General features: G+C 38.2%; 1 protein-coding gene across 3 annotated transcripts in view; it reads left to right on the forward strand.

Moving 5' to 3' along the window:
- The window catches only part of DYM (dymeclin), a 306,792-nt gene that overhangs the window by 65,555 nt on the left and 224,896 nt on the right, over positions 1-16,341 (forward strand). For all 3 annotated transcript variants that reach the window (XM_066246552.1, XM_066246551.1, XM_066246553.1), the window contains exon 6: positions 4,298-4,370. In XM_066246552.1, coding sequence (XP_066102649.1) covers positions 4,298-4,370 — 73 coding nt within the window. The remainder of the gene's footprint in view (positions 1-4,297; positions 4,371-16,341) is intronic.

Genomic DNA, 16,341 nt, shown 5'->3' on the forward strand with positions numbered 1-16,341 from the left:
AAAATAATTTGTTTTTTTTTCTTCCTTTGAGTGTCTAGATTTTGGGTTCAAATCTGGGCTCTGCCCTTACAGTAAGTAAACTAATCTCTTCGTACCTACCCCTTACTAGTTATTGTCAGGATTAATGTGGTATAAGCGAATGAAATAGCACAGTCCCTCTCCGAGGTAGAGTACTCAGTAAATGTTAGCTGTTAATCTTATCTCCAGAAGCTAAGATTTAAACAACTAAAATATTTGACTAGAGCTATAGAGGCATAAATTTTATTAAAAATTTAAGTAAGTACTTTAAGAGAGAAAACTGAGTTGGAAACTTCATAATACCATAAACACACTGGGTCCATGCAGAGTCCTTTGCTCAAAGAACCTCAATTTACTGTCATTCAAATTTTGGGGGACTTTTAAGATCATCTTTCTTGTGAGAAATGCAGGAGTGTGTTACTATAAATTTTGGCAAGTGACTTTATATTTTTTTATTTTTGTTTGAAACTAAGAAAGAAAGATATTTATACTCATATGAAGGCTGAATGATGTAAATACTGCTTGGAAAATAATGCAATATGAGTTGCTTCATGTCAAACCTAGTAAACAATCAAATCTTGTCACTCTTCACTTCATATGCAATTATTTGTTTCTAGATTAGCCCAGAAACAAGCATATAGTGTTCTGCTTATAGTGTTTTGTTTTTTTTCAGTAAATGGAAGTTGTCAGAGATTTCAGCTGGAAATTGTTTATTCTCATTTATTGGTCTGTTATAGAGCTTTGGCCTTATATATATAGATATTACATTTTACTTGTATGAAATATATATATTTTAAATCATTTTCATTATGTTAAGTTTACAACAAAGCTGTGAATATACTCCTTAATTGACCCAGCTATAAACTTGGCCGAAGGCATGACTTGGATGGTACATAGAACCAAATAAAAAATTCTTGTCACTATTTTAAGATTGAAAAATTAGGTGTGTTTATACCCCTGGAAGAAAAATAAAGCAATCAGGCACCATCTGTGGATCCTGAGTGCTTATTCCTTCACCTTCTGTAATTAAAATACTGCTGGCTGCTTGGCTGAGCAGGGGCATATCATTAAACTGGTCAACTCATTTTGGTCTGAAATGTTCTTTAAGGAATCAGTGAATGATTTTAAATGTTCTTCTTGGGTCTGGGTCACTACATTCTGTAGGCTGAGCCAAGGAATGATGGTTTAACAAATATGTATTAAGTATATATTATATGCCAGCATATCAGCCTGTTGAAATAGGTTGTTAACTCACGTGGGCTACGTTGGATAGCTTTGACAACAAGGATTTTAGTTAGATTTCCTTATCCTGCAGCCTCAGAGACAAATGTTACTTATTTCTTTGTTTTACTTTCTTCACTAATAAGTGAGTTAATAAGCTAATCGACCTACCTCTTTTAGAGTGAGATTTCATGTGGTTGTTGGACTTGATTCTTGCTGTGTATATTCTTGTTAGCCATGATTGGTGTGTTCATTGTGATTGAATGTTCTCTTCAAGCTTGGCACTCACCTCTCAGGGTTACTGTGCCAGTTCTATTTATGGCAAGACAGGAAGGGATTTCTTCATAATTTCTGACTACCAGGTGATTGTGGTCTAGAAAAAAGAATTGCTAAACTTTTTTGAGACTCCAAGTGCTTTGATGCTTTGGAAAAACCATTCGGTTTATACTTAGACAGCTGGGTTCAGTTCAGCAAACATGTATTGAGTATATATCACATGCCAAGCTCTTTGTCACTCATCATCACTGAAAAACAGAGAGTCCAATAGGGGCCTGCTTACATGTAGAGAGAAATTATGGTACAATGTAACCAAAACAAGCAGAGAAAGACATGTGCACAAGGCATAGATGTGGTTAGATCAGTGGTCCCCAACCCCTGGGCTGTGGACTGGTACCCGTCTGTGGGCCATTTGGTACCCATCCGCAGAGAAAGAATAAATAACTTACATTATTTTCATTTTATTTATATTTAAGTCTGAACAATGTCTTATTTTTTAAAATGACCAGATTCCCTCTGTTACATCCATCTAAGACTCACTCTTGACGCTTGTCTCAGTCACGTGATACATTTATCCGTCCCACCCTCAAGGCCGGTCCGTGAAAATATTTTCTGACATTAAACTGGTCCATGGCCCAAAAAAGGTTGGGGACTACTGGTCTAGATGGTTATTTTTGTTCAAGGTGAGGCAAGAGAGCTGGGTTTTATGGAGGAAATGAAGACTTAGAGTGGTTCACATGGATAAAGATTGGGTTTTTTATTTCTTTTTAAAAATTTCCCATTGATTTGAGATGGGAGGGGGGAAGGAGAGAGAGAAACATGAAAGGAGGAAGAAAGAGAGAAAGAGAGAGAGAAGCATCAATTCACCATTCTACTTAGCTACTCCATTTACTTGTATACTCATTGATTGCCTGTTTTATGTGCCTTCACTGGGGATTGAACCTGTGATGTTGATGTGCTGAGATGATGCTTTGCCCTTTGAGCCACTCTGCTAGGGCAAGATTTGTTCCCTTTAAAAATTAAGTTTTTATTGTTGGAGGGCATTCCAGGCAGAGAGGAAGCATAAAGTGGCATGTAACAGATAGGTTGGTATTGCTGGAATATAAAATGTCAAGGGAATAATAATGGGAGATGAAGGTAGAAGGGGATACAGAGCCTGTATCTTGAAGGGTCTGGCTTGCTGTACTTGAGAAATTGGAGGGTTTTTTTAGTAATTAGCTTAAAGCAACTGAAAAAGATCTAACTCAGCCAGGGGACTGAAAGGATGGAATTTAGTTGGGTCTCTTTGATAACAATCTGGAGTTTGGATTGGAAAGGAGTAAACTTAGAAGGAGGAATACTAGTAGAAAGGTTTAAAGAAGTTCAGGAATGAGTTTTAATTCAGTACGCTTGTTTAACTGAACTGAAATCATGAAATAATGACCAAGGGCATGACAGGGAGTGAAGAAAAGAAGAAATAACAGCCCAGGCCAAATAGCTCGGTAAGTTAGAGGATCGTTCTGAAGCATAGAGGTTGCCAGGTTTGATCCCCGGTCGGGGCACATACACGAACAGATTGTTGTTCCTGTCTCTGTTTCTCTCCCTTCCTGTCTCTCTAAAATCAATAAAATAAACATTTAAAAAAAGAAAAGAGTAAATAACAGAGGTGACTCTGCAATTGAGAGGACCTTGAGATGAGTAAGAGAGACAGAGTATCTATGTTTTAGGTTTGGGTTAACTGATGCAGTAACCAAAAAGGAGAATAAAGAACAAATAAGTGGGTTTGAAGTGCTGGGACAGGTGAGTTCAGTTTTGATTGTGTTGAGCTTGAGTACTGTTGATGCATCTAGGTGGAGACGGCCAGCACCAATTGGATATAAATATATGAATGAAGTTCAGTGGAGAGGCCAAGAGAAAAACTAGATTTCAGAATCACCAGCATACAAGTTATGATTGATAAAGGAAATCATAAGGAGTGAGAAGAGAGGAGAAGGCCAATGGTGGAACTCTGGGGAACATTCCAATGGGTGAAGGTCCTAAGGAAGCAAATACAGGGAATGAATAGAAAGAGAGGTGTGTTAGAAATAAGGTGTCATAGAAACTAGGAACTGAGGGAATAAAGACTTTCGTGGAGTAGGTATGTCAGCATTGTCCAAAGCCAGAAGTCACTAAGAGCAGTTTGGGACAGAGGAGCATTTCCATTGGGTTGGTAATTTGCAGCCTGGCTTTTCCACTTGTTCTATAACTTGGAAATCCATTTTACCTTTGGCTTTTGTCTATAAAGAGGTGTTCGGTTTCTTACTTGGTTTCAGTCTGTGATCTGTGGAATCCCCACAGGTTTGGAAAGGTTTTTTGAGGTCTATCAAGAAGATCAAAAAAAAAAAAAAGAAGAAGAAGAAGATCAAGGGCAAGGGCAAATATTTATTGGGGGGAGGGAATACAGGTACTTTCTCCTGATTCAAACAAAGCAGCTAGGGCAGCTTGGTTTTTTAATATATTTTATATATTTGATATTAGTATAAGATTTCATTCAGAAAAACAGTGCAATATAAGAAGTTTGAAAACTACTGGCCTATAGGAATCATAAGATACCTTTAAGCATTAAAAACTGTATAATTGTGTTAAAAAATTTCTCTACTAGATAATAGAAGCTAGCTTGTTCATGATTTGGATTTTATTCAACATTAACGTCTGTTTATGTAATAATCACTATTCTTATTCTCATTAAGAATGAAAACTGAACTTCTAAACAACTTCATTCTGTTTTATCTTTAGTTAACAAACTTTTTATGTGTCTTACCAGCTTCTGACTCAGAAGATCTTTTGGAAGAATTAGTCTGCTGTTTGATGCAGTTAATCACTGATATTCCACTCTTGTAAGTTCTGGCTATTGCCAGGGTTTGTTTTATCTTCTTTGTATATTGAAGATGGTAATTGATCATGTTGAAGAGTTTGTGGGTCTTGGGGTAGTAATTTTATGTATGCCTTTTAAGGGTTATACATTCATGGAGGTTTTTTTTTTTTTTTTTAATCTCTCTTGCCTAATAATATTTAAACTGACTATCCATCATCAAAACAAGAATTTTAAGTTGTTGAGGGGGAAATAATCAAACTCTTTAGCAATACTAAGCATATAATAGGCACATAATTAGGTTAATCTCTGTAATAAGAGATCTTACAGATCTCTGAAAGCAAGGGTTTAAGAGAAAAGCAATTTGAAACTTGTTCAGGTGTGTGGTAGACACAGCTAGTCATTCACCCATTATTTGTTATTCCCTCTTCCTTATTTCCTGATTTTATTTGTGTCAATTTTTGGAGAGTTTGGATTTTCATGTCCATCTTTTCTTGAAGCTAGATGTGGTCAATGAGATTTAGGGGGAAGTTATCCAATGAAACTATGGGTAAAGCTCTCTCTCTCTCTTTGATTTTTTTAAGTGAGAGAGATGGAGGGACAGACAGGGACAGACAGACAGGAAGGGAGAGAGATGAGAAGCATCAACTCATAGTTGTGGCACCTTAGTTGTTCATTGATTGCTTTCTCATGTGTGCCTTCACCGGGAGGCTGCAGCCAAGCCAGCGACCTCTGGGGTCAGGCCACGACCTTAGGGTTACGTCTATGATCCCATGCTCAAGCTGGCGACCCTGTGCTGAAGCTGGTGAGCCTGTGCTCAAACCTGCGACCTCGGAGTTTTGAACCTAGGTCCTCAGCATCCCAGTCCGACACTTTATTCACTGTGCCACCGCCTGGTCAGGCAAGTAAAGCTCTTTAAGGGGACCTGTCTCAAGTAGGGGTCCTATCTGTTCTAAACGGCCCTCTTTCCTGCTGTCTGGAATGTGGTCCTTCGAGCTATTGGCCATCTTGGCACCATGAGCCAAGAGACTCACAGAAAACCTGCTTTGATGCCGTTGAGCTGCTGAACCAGTCATCCAGAACCTGTCCCTTCACCCCCTGTCACCTCTGACCTTCTCATCTGAGAAAAATAGACCCTTACTTGCTTAACTGGATTTCTGTCACTACAACTAAATACATCTCTAGCATGATTCAAAATGTTTGTTTATTTATTTTTTTTTTTACAGAGACAGAGAGAGAGACAGATAGGGACAGACAGACAGGAAGAGAGAGAGATGAGAAGCATCCATCATTAGTTTTTTGTTGCGACACCTTAGTTGTTCATTGATTGCTTTCTCATATGTGCCTTGACCGTGGGCCTTCAGCAGTCCGAGTAACCCCTTGCTCAAGCCAGCGAACTTGGGTCCAAGCTGGTGAGCTTTGCTCAAACCAGATGAGCCTGCGCTCAAGCTGGCGACCTCGGGGTCTCAAACCTGGGTCCTCCGCATCCCAGTCCAACGCTCTATCCACTGCGCCACCACCTGGTCAGGCCAAAATGTTTATTTTTAAAGCAGTTACTGTCATCTATTTTTTAAATTGTCTCTCTGAGGAGCCCTTTTAGACATTTTTTTTCTTTATTGCCTCTCTCTCTTGGAGGGCCGTAAGTCATTATAATATCTATGACGTTTTTCACCACAAAGAACTACTTTTCATTCTCTTGGGGTGGGGTGATAGCCCTGTTGAGAATGCATATTTTAAAGAAATTATTTTTTAAATAAAGAAGTAGATTTTAAGATTTATGATCATAGAGTGTCAGCCTACATGGGGATGTCATTAGAAATGTGCTATTTGCCTGTAGTCCAAAAAGGAAAAACAGGTGTTTGTGGGAAAATGGGCTCGCGGCCTCTGTCGTGCATGAGTGCAGCATCCAGACTTGTAATAGATTGAGAAATGAGAACAACCAACCTGATGTGATTTGCCTGGAGATGTGCTCCTTGGGAAGCAGGGCTGAGCTACCTGAGGAATCACCTGATAGGGAAGGTAGTGGGAGGGAACGTCCCATGCATGTTGAACATTTGTGACAGACACAGATGCAGCTATTAGCATGCCTGACATCCTTTTCTCACCTTCCTAACAGATCAAGTATTTGGGGTGGGGGTCCAGTGTGTGCCCAGCTTAGTTTTCAGGTACCTTGGGAACTGAATATGCCTGAAATGTGGTCCTGTGACAGTTTGTGTCAGTTATGTGCAAGCAGAAGGCGTGAGCTTACAGAGCGCGTACCTTCAACATTTTGCTGGTTATCCTTCTCCTCTTTCCTGGAATGTGGAGACAGCACTTAGGCCGGCTTAAAAATATGATGACGACTGCCACATACAAAGAGCAGCATCCCAGGAACACGGGATATTGATGATGTTATGGAACCATCACACCAACCCTAGATTGCCTATCTTTGGATTTCTTCCTGCATGAAAAAAAATAACCCCGTCCTTTGGTTAAGCCACTGTGGTTAGGTTTCTGTTACATATGGTCAGATCTGGGAGGGGGACACATGTCTGCTCTTTACTTGTCATAGTGTGTGTGACACCTCATGTGTTCCCGATTTAATTTTAAAAAATAGCATGACCTCTATTATATTACATCCTTACAAATACCAGCGATATCTTCCAAATGAGTACATTTTTTCCCTTCCTTGATGAAATTTGTTGAAGTTAAGGCGGACGGAGATAGTAAATTGTTGTAGCTAGTAAATAAGGCTTGAGTACAATGACTAGACCAGCTGCTTAAACACTCTTGGGGAGCAAGCAGTCAGTGTTGCAATGTATCAAACATTTCAGTGTTTTAATGTGTTTATACTTTTTAAATGAACTGAAAATGCACAGACAACCAGATGTCTTGTATTATGTACACTCAGCTTTAACCAGCTGCTGAAACCATTTCTTATGATTTAATATTCTTGGAACTCCATCCTCCAAGAAGGTTTGTCTTGGTAACTGTTTCCATGTGAAACCAAACTACTCTTTCAGTGTTGCATCTACTGTAACTGTAGTGCGGCGTTACGGGATCAGCTTATAACTTAAGGAGGACTATTAACGTATGGAAACCAGGATACTTTCAACTTGAGCATCCGTCTTGCCATGAACTTTCACGTTAACATTGGCATGCCAGAGCTGCGTTGGCAGGCGAGCAGCAAGAAGAATCTAAGTCTCCTGGCCACTGAGGATAATTCCAAACTAGCTTAAACGTTTCTTATGAGACTGTGAAATCATTCTGTTAATATTGAAAGCAAGGAATTACTGAGAACATGGATATGATGTAGAGATCTTATAAACTAAAGAGAACAGGATCACTGCAGTAGCTTTAGATAAACTGCCAGAATTTGAAGGAATTATTTGTGTTGAAAATTTACTTACAAACAGTTAATCGATACTGCTTTTCAGTTTGGATTTCTTGGTAAAAATATTAATTTCTGAGGTGTTAATCTTCAAAGTCAGAATAAAATTGCACATCTTACAGGATTCCTTCCTTAACTCCTCTCAGCATTTATATATTTAAAGCAAAGGTTAAGTCAAGCACAGGCTCATGATTTGACATTTTTCTGTGTACGTTGGGTTAATCCCACTAGAATTGAAATGTCTTCCAAAAGTAAAGCCTTGCCTCTGATTTTATACCTGCTCCTTGATCTCAAAGAAGCGAGTGGGAAAGGAATAAAGTGAAGTAACGGTATTTTCCTCAAAACACTAATAGATAGTATAATGGAAAGAATGTGGTCGGCAGAACACTTAGAATTTGTGATCATTTGTCAGTTCTTAGTGTTTATGTAATGGTTGAGTGGCGACCCCATTAGGTGGGATCCTAGTATCAGAAGCAGTTAGAATTTATGGGCCCCAAACTTATGTTTTGGAGACTCCTTGTGAGGCTTTTAAATTATGAAAGAAAAGTTATTTTGAGTAGAAATTGACCTTTTTATTTTTATGTCCTTTTATCTGTTTTTCTCACTATAGTTTTTTCAAAGCTATCACTGCTATCTGTAAATGATGATGCCATTGTCAAGAACAGACCCTACTCCTGTTCTCTAGTGCACCACTCTGGGCAGGTCCCTGTTGGTCTGCTCCGAGTAGGCCTTCTGTTGGCCCCAGGCCAAACATACAGCGTCCTCTGGGGGCCATTTGTGTGTTCTCCTTTATCAACCCGTGAACTCATTGAGCACTAAGGCTGCTCAGTGATTCTCAGCCTGGTCCTGATTTGCAGGTTTTTAAACTATAATTTTTTTAATAAATAAATTTTTATTAATTTTAATGGGGTGACATCAATGAATCAGGGTATATATATTCAAAGAAAACATGTCCAGGTTATCTTGTCATTCAATTATGTTGCATACCCATTACCCAAAGTCAGATTGTCCTCCGTCACCCTCTATCTAGTTTTCTCTGTGCCCCTCCCCCTCCCCCTCCCCCTAACTCTCTCCCTCCCTCCCTCCTGCGTCTTCCCTCCCCCCACCCCTGGTAACCACCACACTCTTGTCCATGTCTCTTAGTCTCATTTTTATGTCCCACCAATGTATGGAATCATGCTGTTCTTGGTTTTTTCTGATTTACTTATTTCACTCCGTATAATGTTATCAAGATCCCACCATTTTGTTGTAAATGATCCGATGTCATCATTTCTTATGATTGAGTAGTATACCATAGTGTATATGTGCCACATCTTCTTTATCCAGTCTTCTATTTTTTTTTTACAGTGTTTAAAGCCTTTAAGCAAACTCTTGGCCAATACAGCAAGACTCCATAAAAGAGTGGTGTCCTTAACATGTTCACCAAGTCCAAGTTGGCACCAACACCATCCCAAATCCCTGCAAATGCAACCCAACCCCAGTTCAGTCCGTTAGGAGATGTCACTAGGAGCAGGAGTCCAGGAAAAGTCCACATCCAGGAAAAGTCCTCATGGCACTGGAATTGTTGTCACAATTCTATACTTTGCAGCTCACGTCCAAGTCCCAATGACCGCTGCTTCTAGCTGGTAATGAATGATTCAGGTAGACTGGAAAAGTCATCTGCAGCAAGTGTGGAGATGGAGCTTCTGTTCTCCTCTGCTTGCAGAGATGAGACCAGGTTGCTTTCCCCTGGAGCTCTGCGACTGTGGCGTGGTAAAGAGAACCTTGGGATACACTAAGTTCCCGCCACGCGAGTCTCTCCCGGCTGCCGTTCACTCCGGGGAGCTGGGCAGCCCTCTCCGCGTTTCCACTTTTCCTACCAGTCTCAGTGTGGCTTCTTCAGTGTTCCTTGGTTGAAGAGTCCTCTTAGTTTAGTCCAAAGTTGGTTTTTCTAGATGATAGTTCTTAAAATTATTTTGTAATCCACTTTGGTTCTGGGAGGTGGATGTTGGTACGTCCACCTACTCCAGCGCCATTTTGTCTTCTCCCCTAAACTATAATTTTAATCTAAGAAACCTTACCCAGTTTTTTCATTAGTTACACACTGATAAAGATGAGGTATTCGTATCTATTGCCTTCACTGCCTTTGTCAGGGAGTGCATGTGTCTATTTTTCGTAGTGGGACTTTGTCTACTTCTCAAGGACATGGTTTTCTATTAATCTTGTCCACACCAGCCATGCTGGTGTCCTTGCTAATTTGGAACCTGCCCATCCACTCCTGTTTCCAAGGGCCTTTGCCCTTTCTTCTCCACCTTCCCTCTCTCCCTCCCCCCTCCCCTCCCACTCCCCCTCCTGCTTTTCCTTTCTTCTTCTGACACAGAGAGAGACAGGAAGGGAGAGAAATGAGAGGCATCAGCTTGTTGCATCACTTTAGTTCATTAATTGCTTCTCATATGTGCCTTGATTGGAGGGCTAAAGCTGAGACAGTGACCTTTGCTCAAGCCAGCAACCTTTGGGCTAAATCCAACAACTATGGGATCATGTTGATCCTGCGCTCAAGCTGACAACCCTGTGCTCAAGCTGGCGACCTCAGGGTTTTGAGCCTGGAACCTCAGCATTTCAGGTCTACACTCTTATCCTCTATGCCATCACCAGTCAGGCCTTTTTCTTCTTTTCCCTTATCTCCCCTCAGATATCTGCATGGCTCATGTCCTGACCTCTTTCAAGCTTCTTTTCTGCTCAGTGGTTTGCTTCTTAGATCTGCTCTGCCTACCCTGAAATAGCACTCTGTCCTGTAGTCATGCTTCATTTTTTGTCTGAATACTCATCACTGCTTTCCATATTATCTATCATTGCTTTTACTTATATTTCTCAAATACAATTAGAATGTGAACGCCATGAAAACAAAGATTCTTCTTGTGCCAGCACTTGTTTTGCTCATTGCTATATCACTAGTACTCAGGTTAGCCTGACTCTCAGAAAAGTAATTATTGACTTAGCCACTCAGTAGGGTACTGCCTATTCAGTGAGCTTACAGCATTTTGTTTGTTTCCCAACCTCTTGTCTGTATGGGAACACAGCATTGTGCTAAGGCATGTTCCATTGCAAGGGTACTGGCTCAAAGTGCTCTGAAGCTGGGGCATGATGTTATAAAAGTTCAGTGTCTTGTAAATGTTAGAAAGGGACTACTGGAAGCTGAAACACTTGAGAAACAACATCTAACAATGTTTAGGGAAATGGATTAATTGGTTATAAATGCTGATGATTGTAGAGTTATTTAGTTTAGGGACAATCAGCTTGTATCTCAGTAGTTCCCATATTATCCCTTCACAGTGTAATAATTTCTTTTTCATTGAGTTCATCCTCAAAAACATATACTGTGAATATACTCTGTGTCTGTACTGTACCAAGCACAGTACAGTGCCTAGTTCTGGGCAAAGACAGGAGTGACTTTTGAAGAGCTTAGGATGGATAGCTACATAGAAGGATAGCCCAGCAAGAGGAACAGTTGGTGAAGGCTACAGTCATGTGGAGCTGCAGTGATTAGCAGGGGCTCAGTCATTTCGGAGGCAGAAAGGAGCTGGACGGGGCCCTCTAGGGTGTGAGCAATGAGAACACGGTACATTAGTTTGATTGGAGCAGAGGGTTTGAGAGAAATTAGAGGTGAAGAAGCTAGGTTGTTTGATGGAGTAAAAACTTGTATGTGAGCAGGAATGAAGGTTTGATTATGTTTAGGGTTCCCTGTTTATTAGAATATAAAAGAACAATGTATACTTTTTGAGTTATTTCTCTAAAATCCATTTTTAAAGTATTTTGGAAGAGATTAAACTGATTAAGAATCTATAAAATTAACTTTATCCACAGGATTTTTGAAATGTAATAAAATGACATCAAATGCACATTGATTCAACTCTTAGACTAATGGTATTGGCTTAGATGTTATACTGTGGAAAATTTGAATATTGAAAACTTTTGGTGCTAACAGTGAGTACATGGTTCAGGAACCTGAAAAGCCATAAACAGCTTCTTTCTGAAGTCTACAAGTTGTTGGAAGAGAGTGAAGGAACTGGAGAGATCTGTGGTTGGCAGCGAAGGGCCTGACTGTTAGGAAAATCCCTGCAGTTCGATACCCAAATACTTCTTCAAGTGGAACCTCAACAGGGTGGGTGGCCAAAGCAGGCCAGCACTTCAGTTATAGGTGCTGTCAGGTAAATGTCTAGTATAGCCTTCTGCTGGAATTAGGTACTTATGGCATTTATGAGTTAAAGATGATAGTGTTTTCATGTGCCATTACAGTTTGGGCTGTTTTTGTGTTTGTTTGTTTTTTTGTTTGTTTGTTTTTATGTTAAGGTCACAATAGCCTTTAGCTTGAAAATGAATTTCTAGTGCCTCAGGAGGGAAAATATCCCATTAAAATTTTTTTTTAAAAGATTTTTAGAAAATTAAATTTAAGAGTACATAGGTTTCAGGTAACATTCCTAGAGCATTTGAACTGTTGATTATGCTGTGTAACCTGGTTTATTGAAGACATCTGAGCAAATTATATCCAGCACCACAAATGTTTATTTTACAAGGGGTGTGCTCAGATTGTTCATAAATGTTTAACTGGCTGTTGCCAACAAGTATAGGATATATTCTGTAGTACAGGAAACACTGATTCTGAATTAGAAGATAGGGTTTGAATCCTGCCTAGCTCTACTGCTAGGCAGGTGGTAGCTAACCATCGATGTCCCTCTAGGCTGCAGTTTTCTTATTGTAAAATTATTGTCAAATTGGGGTTAATAGATCATAGATCATCACTTCAAAAAGATATTTGCACACATTGAGTTTAGTTGTTTAATATTTTAGATATGGAAACTGAAGTGCATGAGTTGGGAGACCAATTCACATAGCTATTGAAGGGACCGCTAGGCAAGCTGATAGTTTTAATACCTCATGTCCTCACCTGCAGTAAGCGGGGCCCGCAGCTGAGAGGAGCATCTCACCCTGGGATGAGATCTGTCTAGTATTCTCACTGCTACTCTGTTGCTCAGGATAGTGTTGAGGATGAAAGAAATACTCTTGAAGATGCTTTCATAAAAAATTTTAAAATGCTTTATAGTGTGTTATCTTAAACCTACTGGGTACTCAAGAAAAACATTGAATTTATTTGCTTCTGAGTTATTTTTCATATTTTAAACTTCTCAAGAAAAAGTAGTGGCACTTGGTCATAAACAAGTATAGTGGTCACAGGATATAAGATGCCTGAGATTCACAAGAACAGGCTGAAGAGTCTGTGTGGGAACTGAAGCCAGTTTCTGTTGAGTTAAGCTGTTCGGGAGGACAGGTTTTAGCGTGGAGTTGGGTGTGAAGATTAGCAGAAGCAAGACCTGAGTCCTGGCTACTACTTTGCCTGCATATGCATGTTTCCTTATAAGTTACAGGCTATTCGAAGTCATATCATCATTGGATTTTTAGAACTTGAATTAAACCTTTTTAAGAAACTTACCCTAGCACTTTCAATTTATATCTGTTATTGAAATAGAGAGAAGGGAAGTGACTTTCCTAAGGTCACTTGGCAGGACTGACTCTCTCTGCCTTCAAAGAATTTTTCTTTTAAAGAAGCAAGACTGATACAAGGTGCTTTTGTTGATTTCTTTTGCTATTATTAACACGTTTGGCAAAATATGAATGAGGTTGTTTGAAATTAACTACAAATTACAAATGGTTGATTTTTTTTTCTTTTTCTTTTTTTTTTGTGGCACCTATATGAATGAATTCTTTACAAAGTAATTTCTTTTCAGGCATAATCCACATTACATTACATTTGGATATTTACCACTAGTCACTGAAACTGATACAGTTATTTTAATTTGTTAATATATGTATGCAAATGGTTTGAGAAAAAACTCAAATAACACAGAGGCCTGATGATGAGAACAAATGTTCTTTGTTTTATTCCTTTTATTTCATTCCTCCCCAGAGACAATCATTTTAAATTCTTAGCTATCCTGGTGGTTTATATAAACCTTTACTATAATCCTACTTTTATATTTCTAAATAATGTAGCACTGTTTTTTAAAACTTAATAGGCTTTATTTTTCAGAGCAGTTTTGGGTTCACAGTAAAATTGAGCAGAAAGTGCAGAGTTCACGTGTGTCCCTGACCCCATACATGCACAGCCTCCTTCACTATGAATATCCCATACTCCAGTATTACATTTGTTAGAGTTAATGAACCTACATTGAATTGGCGTTCACTCTTAGTGGTGTACATTTTATGGATGTAACAAATGTATAATGACACATATCCAGCATTATAGTATCATATAGTTTTGCTCCCCTGAAAACCCTCTGTGCTCTGCCTACTTATCACGCCCACCTGCCCCAAACCCTGACCACCACTGATCCTTTTACTCTCTCCATAGTTTTGCCTTTTCTAGAATGTCATATAGTTGGAATCATATAGTATGTAGCCTTTTCAGGTTGGCTTTATTCTTTTAGTAATGAATATATATTGAAGGTTCCTTCATGTTCATGGCTTATTAGCTCATTTTTTTTTAGCACCAAATAATATTCCATTGTCTGGATATACTAAATTTATATGATGACTGTATGTATATAATATATGTATATAGTCATCATATAAATTTAGAGTAGAAATTAAGTGCTTACATTTTAAAATTTGATAAAGATATTACATAATTTGGTTAAAAAATGCTTCCTTATAGAGATTATATCAAATATAGCCCCACCAAAACCATTTCACAGAGCCTTGTGAATATTGTGTATTATACGTTTTATTGTAAGTTAGAAATGGAAATTAGATTGTGATTCGTATATGCACTTTCTCATTATAGGTGAGGTTGAACATCTCTTCATGTATTTAAAAGCCATTTCTAACTTTTGGTGCAGGTTTAGCAATCACTTATAATTCCTGAGAGCTTTTATTTACTCATTGTTTCTTGTTTTATGAATGTAACATATTAAGTTGGTATAAGCGCATTTTAGACAGCTATACATCTATGTAACCTTTTTGGTATATTTTTTTCATTATAATTTATCCATTTTATTAATCCATATGAATTTTTGATTTGGTAGGATATTTTTAAGAGCTCTTTTTGGTTGCTGAACTTCATTTTAAGAAAATTTGTGGCTATATTTTATACAGTTGATACATTGTTACATATATAGTCTTAGTTCTCAGAGAAACCATGAAAACATGGATACTTGAGTTTATTTCATCCATCTCCTTAATTTTATAAATGATGAAGTTGACAGGTAGCTGATAAAGGTAGTAAGTGACAGTTCTAAGACGAGCATCCATGTTTCTTGACTCCTAACTCCAGGTACTTTCTGTTCCACTGTTAAGACGTGTTATAAGTGAGGAGTAATACCATGTCTTTGATTTTGTTGACTTTTAAAACTAGCCATCACTACTATGACAGTATCTGTAATATACTGTGTTACATTTTAATCTTTCCTTATATTTTACTTTTAGACTTTCCATGTTGGCATGACAGTGATATTTCTAAATTTTGGTCTTAATCCTTTGAACTTGTCAGTTGTTTTTGTTAAACTTACGTTCCATTTACAGTACCTTCCAGTTTCTTATCCAATAGTAAGTCAGAAGAGGATGTTTTTTTCCTCTGTATTCGTTGACTTTGCCCTTAGCCAACACTAACACCCATTTCACGAAGGCTTTTGTCTTTATCCAAACGTTCCACTCTGCCCTAGCAGAGCAGTGCAAGGTCATGGCGCCTGTCTTTTTTTTTTTCTTCACATGAAATTAATAACTTGCTCCAACGGTAGTTTGTTCTAGGACATTTTCAGCCAGATGGTGGAAATTTCTTGGGATAATATGGCAGCCAAAGCAACACTTTGGCTTTTTAAAGTTGACTTTGTTTTGGTGATTGTGTAATGAAAATCTTCTGAAGATTATACAAGGACATTAAAACAAGAAAGATCTGTTGGCTTAAAACATTTTTCATCGTTTAAAAACCACCACACTCAGCATGGTAGAATTTTGGTTTCTTTCAAGTATTGGGCTGTCTGGCCATTTTCCCTGATTACTTGGCACGTAAGATAGCTCAATTAATATATTTTATATTTTGTTTTCTTAGGAACCTGACATTGCTTTGAATTTCTTTTTTTTTTTTTTTTTTTGAGCTTTATAGAAAGTTACAGCAAGAAATGACATTAGATAATTTAGTCGAATGTATTTATTTAAAAATAAGAAAACCAAGACCCAGAGGCAGTGATTTGTTGGAAGATAACAGAGAGAGTTTAATAGGGAACTTAGAAGCAAGTCTGAGGTTTTCTAATTTGGGTTGATGACCCCTACAACATACCATGGTGTCATTCCGTTTTTTTGTTTGTTCTTATTTCAATATGTCATCAGATTTTAATAAAATTTCAATTTTATGACAGTCTTGTATTTTAGTTCTTGATCAATTTAATTTTCAAATACATGGTACATTTATATTGTTCAAAAATCTAAACACATAAAAGTGTTCATGAAATATACAAGGTCAAAATGAGATTAGATATTATTCTCAGGCCATCTCTTATGATTTTTTTTTCAGGAAATTTTCCAGTAGAGACAACCAGTTTGAAGCAAATGTTTCTCTCACTCATTTTCTCTATGCCTCTTCTATTTTATAAATTTA

Source organism: Saccopteryx bilineata, chromosome 11 (assembly GCF_036850765.1).
Source record: "Saccopteryx bilineata isolate mSacBil1 chromosome 11, mSacBil1_pri_phased_curated, whole genome shotgun sequence".
Taxonomy (NCBI): Eukaryota; Metazoa; Chordata; class Mammalia; order Chiroptera; family Emballonuridae; genus Saccopteryx; species Saccopteryx bilineata.